Here is a 19,431-nt window from a genome sequence, read left to right as displayed (position 1 = left end):
TATAAAAGAAACGCATGACATTATGGCGAATATAAAAATTGCATTAACTTGGCTTATTATATGTTTATTTCTCTTGAGAGAAGCGCCCAATTGCCCTGCGAGGTATTGGTTGGCTTATTTTGTTTGTGTGGTACCCTAAAGAGGACGGGCATCACCAGTGATTTTTTTTTTTGACAAAGGCAGTAGTTCTGATTTATATATGTTGATGTGCTGACCCCATGATTAAGCCAGTAGGTCTGCTGTTTAGGTCGAGCCTAGAACAGTTTGCTCGACTTTTAGTAAAGGGGATCTCAAAAGTGCTACCCAGCCTTTTGCTTGCTGGCTACAAGCTTGAGTGCTCGTGCGCGTGCAAGCGCTGCCATCTGCCTTTCCTTTGTTGTCTCCTCCCCACCACAGAGCGCGTCTCACGGCCGCGCGGCCGTATCACTATCGATCACTTTCACGGCTACGTCTCTTAAAGCATTGACCGTCTAAGCCATCTTACCATGGTTACACCCAGAAAGCTGCTAAAAAAACACAGAACTTTTTGCTCGAGTACCGTAAGCTTCTCCTCCTATCCAGCTACCTTAAATTGCAATCTGTTCCTGTCCAATTTCCAATTTTCAGCAATTTGAGGTTTCAGGATAACCGAACGGGTGATTGTCAGTCCAATCCCTCATCTTTACAAACGCCTAGGGAGCACATTTGTCATTAAGCACTTAAATGTTCACATTTTGGCCATAAAAGCAAACCCACGGAATTTGGTGGGAGATTCCGGAAACTGAGCCCTTCCCTAATATACCCCGCCTACTAACAGATGCATAAAAATGAAAAATTACCTTACCTCTTCTCTGCTTTCGTCTCTTAACCGACTTCCCTAGACTAAACGAGAGTAAGCAAAGGCTACTGGAAAGGACGAGACATGATTATTGACAATCTAAATACCGGTTATTGGAGGTGCTCCGGTGACTAGCCCCTCAAACCTGACATTGGTTACAAACTCTGACTCTCCCAAGAAAACACGGTCACCGAATGGAGAAGAAACAAATCTAGTGAGCTGCAGGAAGTAATTACCCGGCTGAGCGGAAGTGCTCCTTCAGCCTCACATTTGCGTTATATGCGCACTAAACCTCTCTACGGTGCCGCATCGGTCTGAGTTGGAGTAACCACATGGCGAAAAAGCAGCACTATTGGCATACACCTCCGCAGTCGTCGTGGCGATGCCCTCTCTTTCGGTCATTTACAAGCGAGTTGGGCGTCTGCTTCCGGAGCTCTGATGGGTCTGATTTCCAGCCCAGAAGACATAATAGAGGTGTCTCATGTGTTGGTCGCCTCAGTTTGTGAAATTACCGCTTGTTACTTTTCATTAACACGTATGGATGGAGTCGAAAAGGCAGGAGTAGGTGCAGCATAGAGTGACTTGATTTGGAAAAACAACAAGCGGTCTAAAAACTTTAATGAAGTGTGAGCACCATAAATGCTACATTGCCAAAGGATGTTATGCTATTGTTTCGCCACCTCATTCACTTGCACCATCAAAATCACTTGACTTACTTTTCTGGCTCCATCCAAAGCTAAGTTGTACCTTAATAGATTAATATATTAATTTGTTTACGGCTTCCACTGTACATCCTCCCGAAAACCCCCACCCCTTCAAATACACATTCTCTCTTTATATATATATTTCATATATCTGAGTGGCAGTTGCCACTGGGTAGGGTTGGGACCACTTTCCTATAGGAAATTGTTTTATTTTTTTGGGTTGTTTAATACATTTGGTGGCATTTGACAAACCTTATTGAAACTTTCCCCCACAAAAAGTCTTATCTACGCCAGCTCCTTCCGTGAAACTTTCAGTGTGATCAGTAAAACAGGCAGAGAAACAAGCATTGGCATTGCCAATAGGTCTCGCTTTTGGGACCTTATAAGTATTTAGTTATGCTCAGCACAATATTGTTGGTGTAACAACATCAACTGTTGCATGGCTAAACACTTATAAGGTAGAAGGTTTAGCCATGCAACAGCTGATGTTGTTGCACCAAGGATATTGTGCTGCAAAACTAAATACTTATAAGGTCCCAAAAGCGAGACCTATTGGCTATGCCAATGCTTGTTATGTTTTGGTATTCCTACCCTTTGACAAAGCCAGTAGGTCTGCCTGAATGAAAATAAACCCCTTTATATAGTTCCTTTATGTAAAAATACAAAACCCTCAGAAATTCACTGAACAAAAGAAAGGTTAGAGTGAAGTTGCAGTTTGGTGCGGTAATAACTTCTTACTTTACGTTGAAAAAAAAGTTTACATTCACCGAGAAAAAAAACCCGTTAGTGATGCTACAGTTAGGTGAAAATGTCCAATGAAACGAAACATTTTTAAACCTAAAAAGCCCACTGAAAATCACCCCTAATAGTTAACTGAAGTAACTTTAACTTGTGCCCTAGTGCGTACGGTGTGGGGCATTTCCATGCATAAATGTATGTCCACGGGAAAAGTGCTGGGGAGGCGCTGAGTGGTGATGGGGAGGCGCTGAGTGGTGGGGGGGAGGCGCTGAGTGGCGCTAGGGTGGCGCTGAGTGGCGCTGGGGTGGCGCTGAGTGGCGCTGGGGTGGCGCTGAGTGGTGCTGGGGTGGCGCTGGGTGGTTGGTGCTCGCTCGCTGCGCTCGCCCGCGTTCAGTGAAAACTGGACTTGAGTTCATGATAATGTGGGGTATTGAAATCCTTAGTTGATCCAATGTGAACTCACGGAGTAATCATGCACTCAGATGTATTGCCGGATGATGGTTGGAAAATGGCTCCCAGGATAATGATTGTGCTGGCGTTCTAGTAGCTGGGAGTCATGGAAATGAAGAATGGAGTTTTAACCTATACATATGGAAAATAAGCCACCATTAATTGTATGTAGGCCCAGTCAAAGGGTGTTCTGCTGAAACACGTCTGCCGTGATTTGTCTCAATTTTTTTGGTCCCACAAGGATATTAACATATTAAAACGTTATCCGCCAATAGAATTAGCATTTTAAAAACCTTACAAATTCACTGAAAAAACCATAGGTTTCAGGCCTTATTTAGTTCGGAATTAGCATTTAAAAAACCTTTGAAATTCACTGAAAAAAACCATAGGTTTTAGGCCTTATATAGTTAGGAATTAGCATTTAAAAAACCTTGAAAATTCACTGAAAAAACCATAGGTTTCAGGCCTTATATAGTTAGGAATTAACATATAAAAAACCATTGAAATTGCTCCTATATAGTTAGTTGGACTAACTATATTTGGCGCACCCGCAATCCACTGTTGATGATGTCACATATTACATCATTCATGACATGGTCAGTGACATCACTGATGACATCACTGATGACATCTCATTTGACATCACTGATGACATCTCATTTGACATCACTGATTACATCATTCATGTGATAATACGATGCACCGCCTCACACTCTAATATAACCTTTGATACACCCAGTGTTAAATACAGACTACCATTCTTGAAACCATTGACACACCAATACCAGTTACTACATAGGCACTCACTGATTCCTAGGTCTACACACACATCCCTCATTCACCCATACAATCACTCATACATACAGTCACTCATCAATGCAACACTATCATATGCACTCATACACCTATGCAGACACTCACACACTGCCACTCATCCATGGAGTTACTCACACACCTAGTCAGTCATGTAAAGAATCAATCACACTTCCATTTCCTCATCTATATAGTTATACACACAACACCTTACTTATTCAAACATATACTAACACATACTTACTCTCTTATACAATCACTGATACAAGTACACATTGATCTGCACAGTCACACACCTCCCAGCCAGCCACACACACACTCAGTCTCCCATACAAATACTTGGGCAACCAATCAATAACCCATATAGCCAGTCATATAGCTAATGATCAACACATGCAGCAGCTTACACAACAACAGACCTACTGATGCACACATTCACAGTTTAGTCACTAACCTATGCATTCAGTAAGACACGTTTAATCACTCACTCATACAGTCAGTCACGCACCTAATAAATCCTTCATCCAGACACTTATACATCCACTCATTTTTCAATATGTAAAACATATTTAAACTTTACAGAAAAACAGTCACTGGATGATGTCATCAGTGATGTCAAATGAGATGTCATCAGTGATGTCATCAGTGATGTCATTTGAGATGTCATCAGTGATGTCACTGACCATGTCATGAATGATGTAATATGTGACATCATCAGTGGATTGCGGGTGCGCCAAATATAGTTAGTCCAACTAACTATATAGGAGCAATTTCAATGGTTTTTTATATGTTAATTCCTAACTATATAAGGCCTGAAACTGAAACCTATGGTTTTTTCAGTGTGTGTGTGTGTGTGTGTGTGTATATATATATATATATATATATATATATATATAAATATATATATATTCTTTTCCTTCACTGCACTAGTTGCACGGAGCCACTGTGCCCACTCAGGTTTACCACCCCTTTTTCCCTCTGTTCTTCTAAGGACCACACCTGTGGTCTTAGGTGTCTTAGGTGGGATACTCGTATTTTCAATGTGGGATACTCGTATTTTCAATGTATCCCCCATACCCCCTTCAGTTGTGAAGGGACCTCTGAACCCTCTGGATTCGGAAAAGATCCCCTTTTTTGGATCTCAAATTTATAATAGATAAGTAGATTGTCAGTATAGTTTGCTGACCAGTACTGAGATAGGTAAGTAGGTAGCGTTGAAGTGTTGCAGTACAGGTTTGTTTGAGATTGCAAGTATAAATTAGATAAGTTGCTACTGTTGGTCTGTGTGCGTGAGGTGACATTAAAATCCAATGTTTAGTAAATTGATCAAGACGGCCTTTAACCCCTCCCCTGCTGATGACGGAACCGCTCCATCATCAGCTACGGTTTGGCTGTGCTGATGAAGGAGCGGTTCCGTCATGGCCCGGCCGCCGCGCCTGCGCGGCGCTGATTTCGCGCCTGCGCGGCAGTTTTAATGAGCGGGGCGGGTCATGACGGAACCGCTCCGTCACCAGCACAGCTCAACCGCGGCTGGTGACGGAGCGGTTCTGGCACCAGCATGCGGCCGCCCCGCCCACTTAGCGCTGCAGCGGTATAGCCGCCGCAGCGAAAGGGTTAAGGCAGATTCTTGGTTTGTGGCCTTCTGGGGTTTTTTGATTCCTGCTAAGGGTCTTCTTTCTCCCATTCTTCTCTAGGTGTTCCAGACCCTTGAAGACCATCACCTTGAAGTGGTTGCCTTCTACAGAGAGAACGGCTTTCATGGTTTAATTGCCCACGACTCCGAATATGCCCTCTGCAACATACCTTCCTACTACAGTTCTCATGCTTTGAAACTCAGCTGGAACGGGAAAAATCTTACAACCAATCAGTTTCTCATGCAAGAGGTTGCCAAACAGCTGGGCCTGAAGCTTGCTCACTTTCCTCTTTTTGCAGCCCTTCTTGGTAAATATAGACAAGTTAGTGATGGAGGTAGATCTGCATTCCATTTGTGCTTCCCATTGGAGGCTGGTTGCCTGTTTCATATTACTCAACACTGGGACTGGTTGCGTTGCTAAAACGAGGCGCTTACATTTAAAAAGCATTGTGTACTGCTTTGAGATGGTTCTTTGGAAGGCTGCACATGGGAAATGTACAAATAAACTTTTATTTATTTCAGGCAATCACATTCTTCCAGATGAAGACCTAGCTGCTTTTCACTGGAGCCTGCTCGGACCAGATCACCCTTTGGCCTCACTGAAGGTGATGCCTGTTCCTTTTCTATGCAGAGTTTTGTTGCCCTGACGCTCTCTTCTCCGTTCACCCATTTCCACTATATTGAGCGGAACTCTGTTTTTACCTGATCCATTTCCCTGTCATTTTCCACTGCTAAATTATGCTTTAGACAAAAGAATGTCTTGTTTTCTGAAATGTGAAAAATCCTCACTCACACTTGTATGCACACACCCAAAGAAGACTACCTCTCCAGTCAATCAAGCCCTCAACACCCAGACCTCTGAGGGAGGTTATTTTAGGAATTATGGGAGTCTTCTTTAACTTGCTTTGTATTTTATGTCTCTTTGCTCTTTTATAGGTGCGTGCTCATCAGCTAGTCCTTCCGCCCTGCGATGTTGTGATCAAGGCTGTGTCAGAGTATGTGGCTTCAATCCGAGATCCATCAAACCTTGATATGGTGGGAAAGGATGTCTTTAAACACTCTCAGGTGAGACTGTCCCACAGACTTCTCAAATTGTTTACTTGAACTCTGGTTTGGTTGAACATAGGTGGGGGTTACATCAGACGTGCCCTGGTCCCATAGTGTGTTAACAGGTAGCTGGGAAGCTTCAGTGACGGATGAAAGATTCTTCTTCTGCATGTCTGTTATGAGCTGTACTTCAGCAATGTGCTCCACGCTGATTGCAGTCTTAGGTGATGTGGGTATTGTTAAAAGATCCTAACAACAAAAAGAACCGTGGGTCTATAACGGAGCTTCAAGTACTCCGAGCTGCTGCAAAACTCCTACATAAGTGAGTTAGGCGCTGATAGAGCTATATAAGTCTCTATATCAGAATGTGTGCCAGGACAAACCTGTCGAAGGACCTACTGAGATTGTTGGTAAGACCCGTACAGAGATGTGTTGGATTCCCATCAAATAGGTATGTAGATCAAGTGTTCTCATTTGGTCATCCAAAAATGGGGTGGTATGTCTCTTGATCAATGAGACCCATCCATCGCCCTTACTCAATTGGGTCGCACCATCAATCGCTAAGGTACCCATGAACAAATGATAAAGATGGGATCGAGTGCAGTGCAAAAATCAAAAGATGTGTGAGTTAAAAACAAGGGGTAAAAGGATCAATAGGCGAAAAACTCTAATGTAATTTGTCCTTTCCCTCAAACAAACAAGAACAATGCAGAGGAAGCAGTCTAAACATATAACTGCATTTACAAGGCCAACATGTTTCAGCCGGTAGGGAAAAGATCCCATGGCTTTCTTCAGGGCCAGAGTTCTAAACATTAGCTACTGCATACATAGAGTGAACGTAACGACAATCTTTAAAGGATATACATAAATAGTCCAAAATCGTGTTCCTCTGTTCCAAACGGTGTCTCTTACATCTGTTAACAAGAAACAAGAAATAAATTGTAGTAAGTCCTATCAAAACAGGAAAGACCTGGCACTGGCTTCTACTAAGTAAGCCAATTAATTTTACTAATGTTACTCACCTGAATAGTACAGGGAGTGTACCTCACCTCTCCTGGAACCCAGCTCAGGAAAAAGGAGGCCCCGCTCTGTGAAGGCAAGGAAGGGGTAATGAACGGAAGGGTGGACAGTACTACTCTATCTCTCCCTCCAATACATAATATAGCCCCTATAACAGTCAAGCTTCACAGAGCCACAAAAAATCCTAAGGGTGGAATAAGTCACAGAGCCCATAAAAGTCCCAGGTTCCCAAGATCCATCACTTAATGTAAAAAGCTTTCTTCTAAATATGAGTGTCCTCAATAGGATGGAGCTAAACTGTAGCAGGTTTAGATCTGGGCTAGCAAAAGTTTGACAGACCAAGCCTGGTCTCATATCCCAGAAACATAGGTGAACCAGTCTATGCCACCCCAAAAGAAAAAAGGCCAAAAATAAATCCTAATGAGCCACTAACCTGTCCGGCGTTGTCTCATTGCAGGACCCGAGCTTCGTGGGAGGCAAAAAAGGCTGCCCACAGGAAGCTTATAAAGGAGATAGGGGCGGAGTATCACGTACTCTCGCGGGATTCGATTGAACTACAGAGTGATGTCACAATCCACTGTGTTGTAGTTCACCCAAGAACTACAAGATGACATCATTACGGCCATCTTTGTAGTTTAAATTAGGTCAAAAATAAAGGTGCTTTATTTAACCATAGCGCAAGTGTTTGCAAGCGCGAAATAGTCGACCGAGCTGATGTCTATTTATAAAGATCCATCAAAGTGGTCTCTGATAATGATCCCCAAATGAACCCAAAGAAAGGTAGCCAATGGTGGGAAGGGGGGAGGAAGAGGAGGGGGGCTGAATCATCCGCCCCTCACTTCAAAGACTGAAGTGGTAGAGGGCTGTCAAAACAGTACAATATTGTGCTGTGCCTGCCATATCAGAATAATGATGTTGCTTGTTAGTTCAAACTCACATATAGGCAAACAGTGTGCCAAGGGTACATCTGTAGAGAGCCCTAAAGGACCAAAGTGAAGGTGGGTGACCCTAGACTCAAAGGAAACTGAACCTAATACCTCCCCAGAAGATTCAGTGGTGCAGACTAGAGCACACAGTTCCCACCATTGGCGGCTACCTTTCTTTGGGTTCATTTGGGGATCATTATCAGAGACCACCTTGATGGATCTTTATAAAGCGGAATATGTTCCCGGAAAGGACAATACCATCGCGGACGCCCTCAGCAGACAGACATCCTTCTCCCACGAGTGGGAAATGAACGACGACACTCTGGCTCACATCTTCTCTCAGTGGGGTGTCCCGAAAATCGACCTGTTCGCCACCAGGGGGAACGCCAAATGCCCAAGCTACGCAAGCTGGCATCCCCAACAGGGGTCACTGTGAAATGCTTTTTCCATCGGTTGGTTCAACGTGTTTGCTTACGCTTTTCCTCCGTTTCCGATGATCCCGAGGCTCCTCCGGAAGATGAAAGCGAAGCCTTGCACCCTGATCCTGATTGCTCCGTTCTGGCAGAGACAACACTGGTTCTCGGATCTGCTTCGCCTCTCCATCAGGCCTCCGATTCGCCTGAGGCAGCACCCGAACCTCATAACGATGTCCAACGGACAGGTACAGCACCCGAGCCTCCACTCGCTCAAGTTATCGGCCTGGCTCCTGAGCACAGAGAGTTCTGTGACCTAGATATCCCGCAGGACTGCAGGGAGGTTCTGGCGAAAGCGAGGGCAGGTAGTACGAACAAAACCTACTCCCTCAAGTGGAAACGGTTCTGCATTTGGTGTTCGGGCCAGGGCCTGCGGCCGCTTGAAGTCGCCCCTGAACAGATACTGCCATACCTCCTACATCTGGCACAGTCAGGACTAGCACACGCTTCCATTAAGGTTCACCTGGCAGCGATCTCTAGGTTCACCAGAACTTTTACAGGGCCTTCCCTGTGGTCAAGTAGGCTGGTCAAGCAATTCCTGAAGGGGCTCTACAGATCCTTTCCGAGGCTTCGGAAGGTCCCTCCGACCTGGCAACTGAATCTGGTACTCAACCAGCTCATGAGACATCCGTTTGAACCCATTCATCGGGCGTCTATCAAACACCTCTCTTGAAAAACGGCGCTCTTGCTCGCTCTGACATCGGCCAGGAGAGTTAGCGAGCTACAAGCATGGTCCATTCAGGAACCATATCTGCAATTCAGACAGGACAGGGTGGTGCTGAGACCGAACCCTAAATTTATACCTAAGGTGCCTTCGGACTTTCATCTCAATGAACCGATTGTCCTTAAGTCCTTCTTTGCGAACCCTTCCACGGCGGCGGAAAGGGCGCTGCATTCTTTGGATCTCAAACGATGCCTAAAGTTCTACTTGGATAAAACCAAGGATCTCAGAAAGTCTACACAACTGTTCGTGGCATACAGCAGCCCAAGAACGGGCCTGCCTCTTACGAAACAGAGTATCTCCAGATGGATCTCCTCGGCGATTGCATTCTGCCACGACCAGGCCGGACGGCCTTTGACTGATCGTGTTACTGCTCATTCCACAAGGGCGATGTCCACGTCAGCGGCGCTATTCGCTGGAGTGCCAATCTTGGACATATGCCGGGCGGTGACCTGGAAGTCTCCGCACACTTTCTCCAGGCACTACTGCCTGGATATAGAGCTTCAGAAGGATGCGGCAGTGGGCCAGGCGGTGCTACGCCATCTCTTTCAGTGAGGTGAGCCTTCCTACATCCCACCATCCAGGTATGCACATTCATTATGATTGTATGTTTCTGCTTACGCTGTTTTTACCATGTTGTTGATGATCTGCGTATTGTCTGACATGTCTGTAGACCTACTTGCTTTACGATCGTGCATATATAATTGCTGGCTACTCTGATTCAGGCATGTGAATCTATGAAAGACACCCAAATACTGGATAAGAAATGCGTTACTTACCTGTAACAGCAGTTATCCAGTATTGGTGTCTTTCATAGATTCACATGCAACCCTCCCACCTCCCCTGGAAGGGCTCACATCCCTCTCTAACAATATTACGGCAACCTAGCTGGGTGCGTACGAAAATCTGAGGGACTGAGGCTCCTCCCAGGAAGGTTCTAGAGGGAGGTCGGAGCTGATTGGCTAACTGTGAGAGTTTGGTCCTTTTTACATAAGGACGAGGAAAGGCGACTAAGGGGGAAGCCCTTAGGCCTATTTTCTCTATGTATGTCTATAGGACATTACTTTTTTATGTACCGGAGGCTCCCGTCTCGGCGACGGGGAATGATTCAGGCATGTGAATCTATGAAAGACACCAATACTGGATAACTGCTGTTACAGGTAAGTAACGCATTTCATCCTGTGTATAAAGATCTGCTACGCCCTTGCTGGTAAGGAACCTCCTGAGGGTGGAAGGGCTCACTCTACTAGAGCAAAGTCATCAACGTCTGCTTTATCTAGGGGTGTACCTGTTGAGGATATTTGTAGAGCCGCGACTTTGGCCTCCCTCCACACTTTCGCGAAGCATTACTGCTTGGATTACGAGGTGAGGAGGGATGGCTGTAGGAAGGTGGATATCTGACTATGGTTGCCCCCAACTTTTTGCCTAGTGTTTTGCTGGTTTTTCGACTTAGTTGACCTGGGACCCTGCTATTCAGGACCCCAGGCCCACTGCTCTCTCTGTAAAATGGATTCCATGTACCTTAGGTACATATCTAATTGGATACTGAGTCACCTTATCAGTCCCTGTACAGTGTACCTTAGGTACCCAGGGCATAGGTGTACCCAGGGCCTACCAGGGGCTGCAGCATGTATTATGCCACCCCTGGCTGGCCATCCAAATCTGACACAACTGGCTGCACGACAGCTGGGGCAAGGTGGTGTAATCACCCTTTGCTTTAGATATAGTAGTCCTATATCTAACCCTAAAATGGACACATATATTCCTATCAGTCACTCCTATGGCAGGCCTTATCAATCCTGAAGGCAGAGTGCTTGGAATTACGTGAGATGGTGCTCTGGCATGAGCGGAGCCCGTTTGCAGCTTGCGGAACCAAGTCCTAATAGCTGTTCCATGATAACGCGTACCATATACTCTTAAGTGCCTTATAATCCTCGCGGTTATTTGCCAACTTTGGTATCGCTTTATCAAAACATGTCGAGTAAGGTGTCATACGAATTGGAATACTAACCCCTCGCCAATTCTGGCGACGGGGTTAGCATTCCACCCTTCTAGAGGGACATGACATGTATGTAACTGTGAACCCCGGTTAAAGTTAACTCGAGCCTCAGCATCACAAAATAGATGCTGCCACCACAGACACAAGTCTGACCTCTTGCTGCTGGGAGTCCTTCCAGCGAGGAGAGCTCGGACAAAGGGTTTCCTGTCAGGGGCGTTGCTAGCACCATCCCAGACAGGGTTTTGTGTATCCCAGGTAGGCAGGGCTGAGAGGAAGGTGACTGCAAGTGGCACCCCGGTACTCACTGTGCATATGCCGGCTCAAACCAGTTCCAGGGGCACCCCAGCCCCTGAGCTGGGGAAAGTCCGGACAAGGGAGAGGGGTGTAACCACCCCCCTCCTGGTCCCACCCATGGGCAGGACCTAGTCGCGTGCCAGCCCCTTTCCTTAGGATAAAGGTAGGAGCAGGCCCCCTTCCCAAATTAGATAATCTTGAATCTTGAACTACTTTCCACGAAAGGAACTCTTGACATTCTCTGAAGACTCTCCCTTGTGGCTAAGGAGTAGCCACCCTGCACCCGCAGGCACCACCTAAGCATCGCGGTTTGCTGCATGTCCATCCTCCGGATCAAGACTGACCAGCTCGACGAGACCCGGATTCCCTGGCATCTCTGACCTCTACCTGCATCATCAGCCCAGCTGAGATTCGTGGGTGTGATGAGACCTAAGGGACCGGCCATCTTCAAAACCTGCACGACGCTTAACCAGCACGACCGCCGAGGGATCCTCGAGTGAGTGCACTGGGGTTTGAGAAGCCCCAACCCAGAGCAGCTCCAGCACCGAAGTCCAGCCCCCCAGCATCCACGAGATCTGCGTGGGGCCCTTCTGCTCTTTGCTGCTTACCGCGTTGTCCGGTCACTTGCCCGTTGGCTAGTGGCCCTCCTGACGACGTACCACGACGATTTCACTGCTGGTCTGGTTGCTCCAGACTGGCCCTTGCTCCCCTCCAAAAGAGGAGCACCCCGACCCTCCTGGTCCACTCCAGACGCCATCTTGACTCCACCGCGTGGGCTTGCCTTCGGCAAGGCTTGTTGCTCCAATCCTGGTTTCAGCATCGCCGACAGCAGACACCCTCGTGGGACAGCTCACACCTCCAGCCTGGTCACCGACAACGCCTCCTTGCCCGTGTGACTGCAGAGTCCAGCGTCGCCCACTCACCTGATCGCGGTGACCTCATCCGGTGCCATCCTGGTGCCCACACAATCACTGGCTAGTGATTAAGAACTGAGTCCCCTCTGCTTTCGGGTCGTCTCCATCACCGATCCAGGTTCGGATCACACCGAACATCTTCACTGGTCGCCTGCCAGCAACTTCTTCTTTCAGGCTCCATAGACTACAACGAGGATTCCCGACGTCTTTTGAACCCTATGCAGCCGCAGCCCCTGGGCTAGGTAAACCAAGCATTTTGGTGCTCCAACGCAGGTTCACTATCCATGTGTCCAGATCCTTTTTCGTTTTTAGTCTACCTTGTCGGATTCGTCCGGAAACAGTAACTTTAGAATTACTAGCATCCATAGACTTTGTCCCGCATCCCGCGTGAGAGTGCACACTCTGCACCCGAGTTCCCTAGGCCTCCTGCTCCTAACATTAGAGTTCAGTAGTGTAGTCCTAGCGGTCCTGAAGCCTCTGGATCGTGTTACTCACCTGCTAGTATTTTGCATTCCACTTTTAGAGTATATGGTTTTTCGTGCCCCTCGGGCATTTGTGTAAATTGTGCAACTTGAAGTATTTTCGTAAGAGTTTTGTATTGTGCTTAGCTCCCTGACTCAAAGAGTTCAGGGTAGACTTGTTATTAATAAATATCCTTTATTTTTATAACAACGTGTGTGGTGTCCTTTCACTTGGTGTTCAAGGGGTATATGTGATGGTAAAACAGCTGGCTTAACACGCCCTCTAGAGTTTAGCCTAAAGACTGCTTTTGTCCACGCTACTAGGATAGCTGGTCTATAAGGTTGACTTACAACCAATCATCAATAAGGGTCGTTTGGTATGATACACAGTGATCACTAGAATAGTGAGCACTATATATCAGGCCAACTTCTCACAATGGCCACCTTGCGCGCTCTGTCCTCCAAGATTTCTTGGTATAGCAGAGTGGACACCCTCCTCCCGGAGTGGGGACTGCTGTGGGATTCTATTCACAAGGTGAGGAATCCACTGGCAGATGTATCTATCAGAAGAACAAGTTACTTACCTTCGGTAACGTTTTTTCTGGTAGATACAGATTCTGGTGGATTTCTCACTGACCCACCCACCTCCCCGTTGTCCACTCTTCTATACCTACTAAGTGTATATTTCTTTAAAATTTTAAAATAGATGTATTTATATGTTCATGCATATTGCATCGGTTTCACACTGTGTGTGCTGTTTTAAATACTGTGTACTATGAATACTATTACTGTTATGTCGGTCCGTCCGTGTGCTTTGGGGGCACGGAAAAAAGGGCGGAACGGACTTCATCACGCCGACGAGGCCCTATTATGGATCCAGTGATGTCAGCGGGGTCACGAGCGGAGTCGTACCCTCTGTGACGTCGTCTATGACCTCGCCGGCGTGGAGAGCTACAAAAGTTTCCGATTGGCTGCTGCGCAGGGGATATTTACAAGGTGAGGAATCCACAGGCAGATACTGTATCTACCAGAAAAAGCGTTACCGAAGGTAAGTAACTTGTTCATTTCTATAACTACACTGTGTGGTCTTTTCCACTTAACCTACGTTATATGATTAGTACTGGTAAAGCAAGCTGCTTTACACTCCTGGACTAAGCCTGAATGCTGCTCTCCACAGCTACTACTTAGAGAGCTTTCTATGGTTGTCTAAGACCACTAAAATTACCATAAGGATTGTCTAAATTAGTGCAGGGTGCTTCCTTAAGTGTGCACCATCTGCAGTAAAGATTCCGGTGAGTTACAGAACTTTCTCTTTGTTTCCAGAGTCTTTTTAAATGTTCTAATAATTTTTAATAGCACATACTGTTTGAATTAGAATCGGACCTGTATTGTTGATCCAAACCACTCCTTGGTATTGCGGGAGGAGGGAGCAGCTTAAACTTCTCATAGGGCTCCTAGCTTTAACGTGCTTGTGCACGGCAGTGATTTTTACTCCTTGAGGGACAGTTAGGGACAGATAGAGCGGACATTTTGGTGAGTGTGTGCTGTAGCTTACCTACCCTCCATGTATTTAATCAGAGATGCAGCGCAGACGAGCCGCTGGCGTGCCAAAGGCAAGCCTGTCTGTGCCTGCAAGCGTACTGGAAGAATCCAGCGCCAGCCACTATGCCGGTGCCACTACAAAAGGTACTCCACGTCTTTTCTACAGCCCCTCTCATCTTCGGTATTTGGCTCCAGCTCCCACTTGTATACCCTTTAGTCCTTCTATCCTTGATTCTTCAGGGAGTAAGTGTACCCCATGCTACTTTTATACTAATCCCAGGCACCCATCTATAATAGATCAACCAGGGCTGATTCCTACATTTGTAGCAGTCTTGATTAATTCTCGCTGTCTTTCAAAACGTGAAGACTGTCAGGCTCACCTGAGGTCTCCGTAGGGGCAGGAAGCAGGAGCCACATGTATAGAATCCAACTTCCCTCTACCACTTGCCCGCCCACCTAGTTCAAAGCAGTGCCAGTGAATAGGGGGAAGAGAGGCGACAAGGGAAGGAGAGACAGGGCAGGTCCGACACACGTCCAACACCACGAAAAGCTTCACTGGGATCCGGAAAAATTCCTGGAAATCTCCCCTCTTCCGCTTGTGTCCACAGTAAAATGAAAAGAATAGGGCAACTGGTGCAATGTGTTCGAGGCATGTGGGCTGCTGAATTCATATCTGTGCATAGATCACCGCCTAGTGTTTGGTCCGGATGATTGCACATTGTTGTCCTGGAAGAGTCTTCGAAGTATCACGATATAGGTGGCTCCTCTTCTGGACTACAGTGCGCATGGGCATCCTCTCCATCTTCAGATTGTTTTTTTCCGCCATTGGGTTCGGATGTACTTTCTTGACTCAAGTTCGGAATCGATATAAAACAGTTTTCGCAAGGCCAAAAGGCCTACGGGGCGTCAGTATTGTCTTTCGTTCGGTGCCCCGTACTTGATCCAGTTCTTCGAACAGGACGTCGATGGCCGTTTGCCTTTTTCTATAATTAATCAACGAAGATCCACCTCACGTGGAGTTGGTATGTATCCTGATGTTCGTGGAATACACACTCTGTGTTAAAATACCCCTCACACACCAAAAGGGCCCTTGGTGTCATGCTTCATCATCGGGGTCTTCCCGCCCCGCTGCGGGACGGGGCAGTGCTGCGACTACGCTGGAGCACCTTTTTATTGTGGGTGCTATGTGAGTGAATGGGAGTGAGTGTCAGTAGGGTCAGTGTTGTGAATAAGTGGTGTTTAAAAAATACCTGGTCTAGTGGTAGAAAAAACTATTTAATAGACACTGGCTGGTATTGTTAAAAAAGTGATTCGGAGAGGTAAAGCAAGTTAATGGGCTTACTCTCCTGTGCGGGTCAACATGTTTCGGGGCGCTAATCCCCTTCGTCAGGACCAGGGTTGGATCCCCCTGTCACTCACTCATGTTATTCCACAAAAGATAAAGGGTGTATGTACAAAGGAAAGTGATGTACTATTTATCAATGTGTAAAGATAATTTTATATTTACACGTGTCCCTGGCTATGTCAGTATTTCTGATGTAATAAGCCTGAAACCACAAGAGAACGCGGTTATTAATGCGCGGATCCCAATGCGCTGACATAATAGTCACCTGTAAGGGAGAAAGAAATTGAAGGACTGCACACATATATATAGACCTATTTGCTGCCTATATCTGATGAATCCTGAGGTTTTTCAGTGGGGTAACATAAGGTGCTATACAACATCTTAATTAGCTACACATACACTAGAACACACACTCAGTCTGTTAGCTTGGAATACAGCATGTATTCTGATGGTGATACATACTTAGGGAGATTGGAATCCATGCCTCATGAGCCAAGTCTGGACAAAGGGTAATGGAGGTCCATCTGTAAGGTGGGAGAGCAAAAGAAAGGGAGAAAGAAAATGTTTTCTTGTCCCATATATTTTGGCCCTCCTAATGCTGGTAGTTTTTTGCAGTGAGTCGCAGTTGTGGGCTACTGGCTATGTGTCCCAATCGGCTATGCCGTACTTACTCAACCCCCAGCATGTCGGTGCTTCCTCCTTCGTCCGTGGCTTCCGTGGTTGTGAGAAGCCATGGTCGGGTGGGGTTCTTTTATAGTAGCGATAATTGGGTAATTACTTGTTAAATTGGCGTACTCGTTTTAGGTGTGTCCTTAATGGATCTCAATCCTAGGTTAGTGAGTCGGCCATTGTTAAATGGTTATTCAATGCCTGTTTGTTAATATAGCTTTAAGTACGAATTGTCTGCTCGGTTATTGTTTGGATATCGCTGCGGAGTATAGGGGTGTAGTCTTAGATGGGGTAAACATACGCGAGGCGGAGATGCTCCTGCGCGTGTGCGGGCTCTGAACAAGAGAACTGATCCGGTCGCGCATCAGCGGAGATTGGTGTCCCAGCGCGCATGTGCGAGATACGGAGTGGATGCTGATCTGTGTGCGCATGCGCGGAGATGGATATCTCGACGCGTATGTGCAAGAAGGGGAGATGGATCCTGGGTTGCTCCTGGGAAAAGGAGGTCCAGCAATTAAATTGAATAAAATAGTAATTTAAAACCAGCAATCATGTTTAATCATTGTCTGGTGTATTGGGAATGATTTTTAAGGGGGGATTTTTTTTATTGTAAGTGATTATGACGTTATCTCTGTGAAGAAAGAATTTTATCCAGGGGAGGAAGAAGAATTCTTAGCAATCATTTCATTTTCAATCTTTATTTCGACCATTCGGTCATAAAAGATACACATAACACATAAAATCACATGAAACTCTGTCATGAACGGATAAAACATCAGTACATAAGTTAAAAAGCAAAGACATAAGAACAACTTAAAAGAAGTGAAACATTTCTAGGTCCTACCCAGCATTTTTTAAAAGCGATTACGCGTGTGCCACACATTCGTAAAGAATTTGGAAAGTGCAAAAACAGTTGGGCCGGAAACATCGGATTTTAAAATCCTATACATAGGTGCATATTCCCTGCCACCCAAATTCTTAATCAAAGGAAGGAGCCAATATTTTCTGGCTGCCTTGTAGGCTGGGCAGAAAAAGACCACGTGCAAGTCATTTTCCTCTTTATCATCACAAAGAGGACAGTGCTTAGTGGAGAGGGCCGGTGACCAGGAGCTTGTGAAGGACCGAAAGGGCAATGAACCGTATCTCCATTGGAGGAACAACTTCCTAGCAAGTGTGGGATATATGGGGTCCAATGCCTTCTCAAATCTATAGAGATCCTTGCTTTGCAGGAACGCAGATGATGGGGACCCCTCTATCTGGGTAGCTTGGGCCCTTACCCTTTTGTGTTCATGATACAAATTCGTCAGGGATCTCTTGGAGATACTAGTTGCTGCATTTGCCGGCTCAGTCCACAGTTCATGGAGCCCCAGATCCGTGCAGATAGCTTGGATGTTTTTGACCCAGGGAATGCTAAGCGCCTTGGGATGATTTAGTAATTCGGCCAGTTCCGCCCTATAGTCGGCGAGATCAATGCTGCTCCATAGCCTACGCCAAAAGGCAATGGGTCTTAAGCTTATCTCGTCAGCGAGTGGTCTTAGCCCTAGATCAAGCCTCAGGGGGAGGAGTGGAGTGCTAGGGGGAAGTGCGGCTATCTGTCTTGTGAACTTATTTTCCGTTAGTGACAGGTTCCGGCATGGCGTATGGCCCCACAGTTCAGCCCCGTACATAATCGCCCCCCTGGCCTGGGCCTTATATATCTGGATTAGAGCCCCCAATGGGCGGTAGGTCGAGCCGGTCATCATCCGGGCAATACCCCCAGTAGTTTGTATTAGTTTAAGGTTTGCCCTACTCTGATGGGGTCCCCAGGTCATGGTTTCGTTGAGCGTCACACCCAGATATTCAAGGGTGGCTACTCTCTCCAGCCGCACAGCTCCCAGTTACGGATTCGGGCGCTGTTTCAGGCTTGGGTTCAGAACCATGAATTTGGTTTTTGTGGCATTGATTTCTAGCCCTCTATCCTGACAGAAAGCCACAAAGGAATCAAGTATCCTTTGTATGCCCATGGGTGTTTTAGATAGCAACAGTGTGTCGTCCGCAAACATAATTGCGGGCACCTTAGCAATCAGATTGTGTGGCCACAGGGACTGAGCTATTGTTTTTCGTACATATCAAGTATGACATACAGTACTTTGGTTGGGTAGGGTTATGTTTTTCAAATCTTGAGTTGGGACCATGGTATTTCATCATTCAGGCCTGTCTGGTGGGTACCTAGCCGATACACCCAACGTTGCTCTTTAGAAAAAATGTTTTTGTCATTCTTGAAAGCTTCTATCACTGTCCATTTCAAATCGTGAACACTGTGTCCCATCGTTGCATAGTGCGTTGCCATTTTTGTTGTTGTTTTCCTACAACGCACATTACTGCGGTGTTCGCCCATACGAACTTTCACTGGCCTTGTGGTCATGCCCACATATTCTTTTTTGCAGGGGCAAGTGATCAGGTAGAGCACGTTGCGGCTATTACAGTTGGTGAAGGAGCGTTGTTCCCATGTGGACTGATTGGAGAAAGTGATTTTACGACTTTTTTGCGTATATTCACAGGATGCACAAGTGCCGCAAGGAAAATGTCCACTGACTGCTGTTAGTTTTGGAGGGTCATTGTTGCCAATGTTCCTTGGTCTTGTGTGGACCAAGAGATCTTTTAAATTTTTACCTCGTCTATGTGAGAACATGGGTTTTCTGGAAATTCAGTTTGCCGCAGTTAAGTATTTTCCAGTGTTTATTCACAATTTTTGTGATGCGATTCGAATTTGTATTGTATGTTGTTACACAGATGGGGCGTGAATCAGGTTCTCTTATCTGTGTAGGTTCTAGAAGGGCCTCTCTGTTGTTATTCGGGCTCTTTTTTTCCCTTTGTTTACAACAG

The 19,431-nt window shown here is 46.2% G+C and overlaps 1 protein-coding gene across 2 annotated transcripts in view; it reads left to right on the top strand.

The window, feature by feature from the left end:
- Window positions 1-19,431, top strand: part of FAM120C (family with sequence similarity 120 member C) — a 493,040-nt gene that overhangs the window by 37,391 nt on the left and 436,218 nt on the right. For both annotated transcript variants that reach the window (XM_086940173.1, XM_086940172.1), the window contains exons 2-4: window positions 5,217-5,463; window positions 5,678-5,760; window positions 6,092-6,220. In XM_086940173.1, the coding sequence (XP_086796299.1) occupies window positions 5,217-5,463; window positions 5,678-5,760; window positions 6,092-6,220 (459 nt within the window). The remainder of the gene's footprint in view (window positions 1-5,216; window positions 5,464-5,677; window positions 5,761-6,091; window positions 6,221-19,431) is intronic.

This window comes from Lissotriton vulgaris, chromosome 10 (assembly GCF_964263255.1).
Source record: "Lissotriton vulgaris chromosome 10, aLisVul1.2, whole genome shotgun sequence".
In the NCBI taxonomy this organism is placed as follows: Eukaryota; Metazoa; Chordata; class Amphibia; order Caudata; family Salamandridae; genus Lissotriton; species Lissotriton vulgaris.
This window is presented reverse-complemented; position numbering and strand designations above follow the sequence as displayed.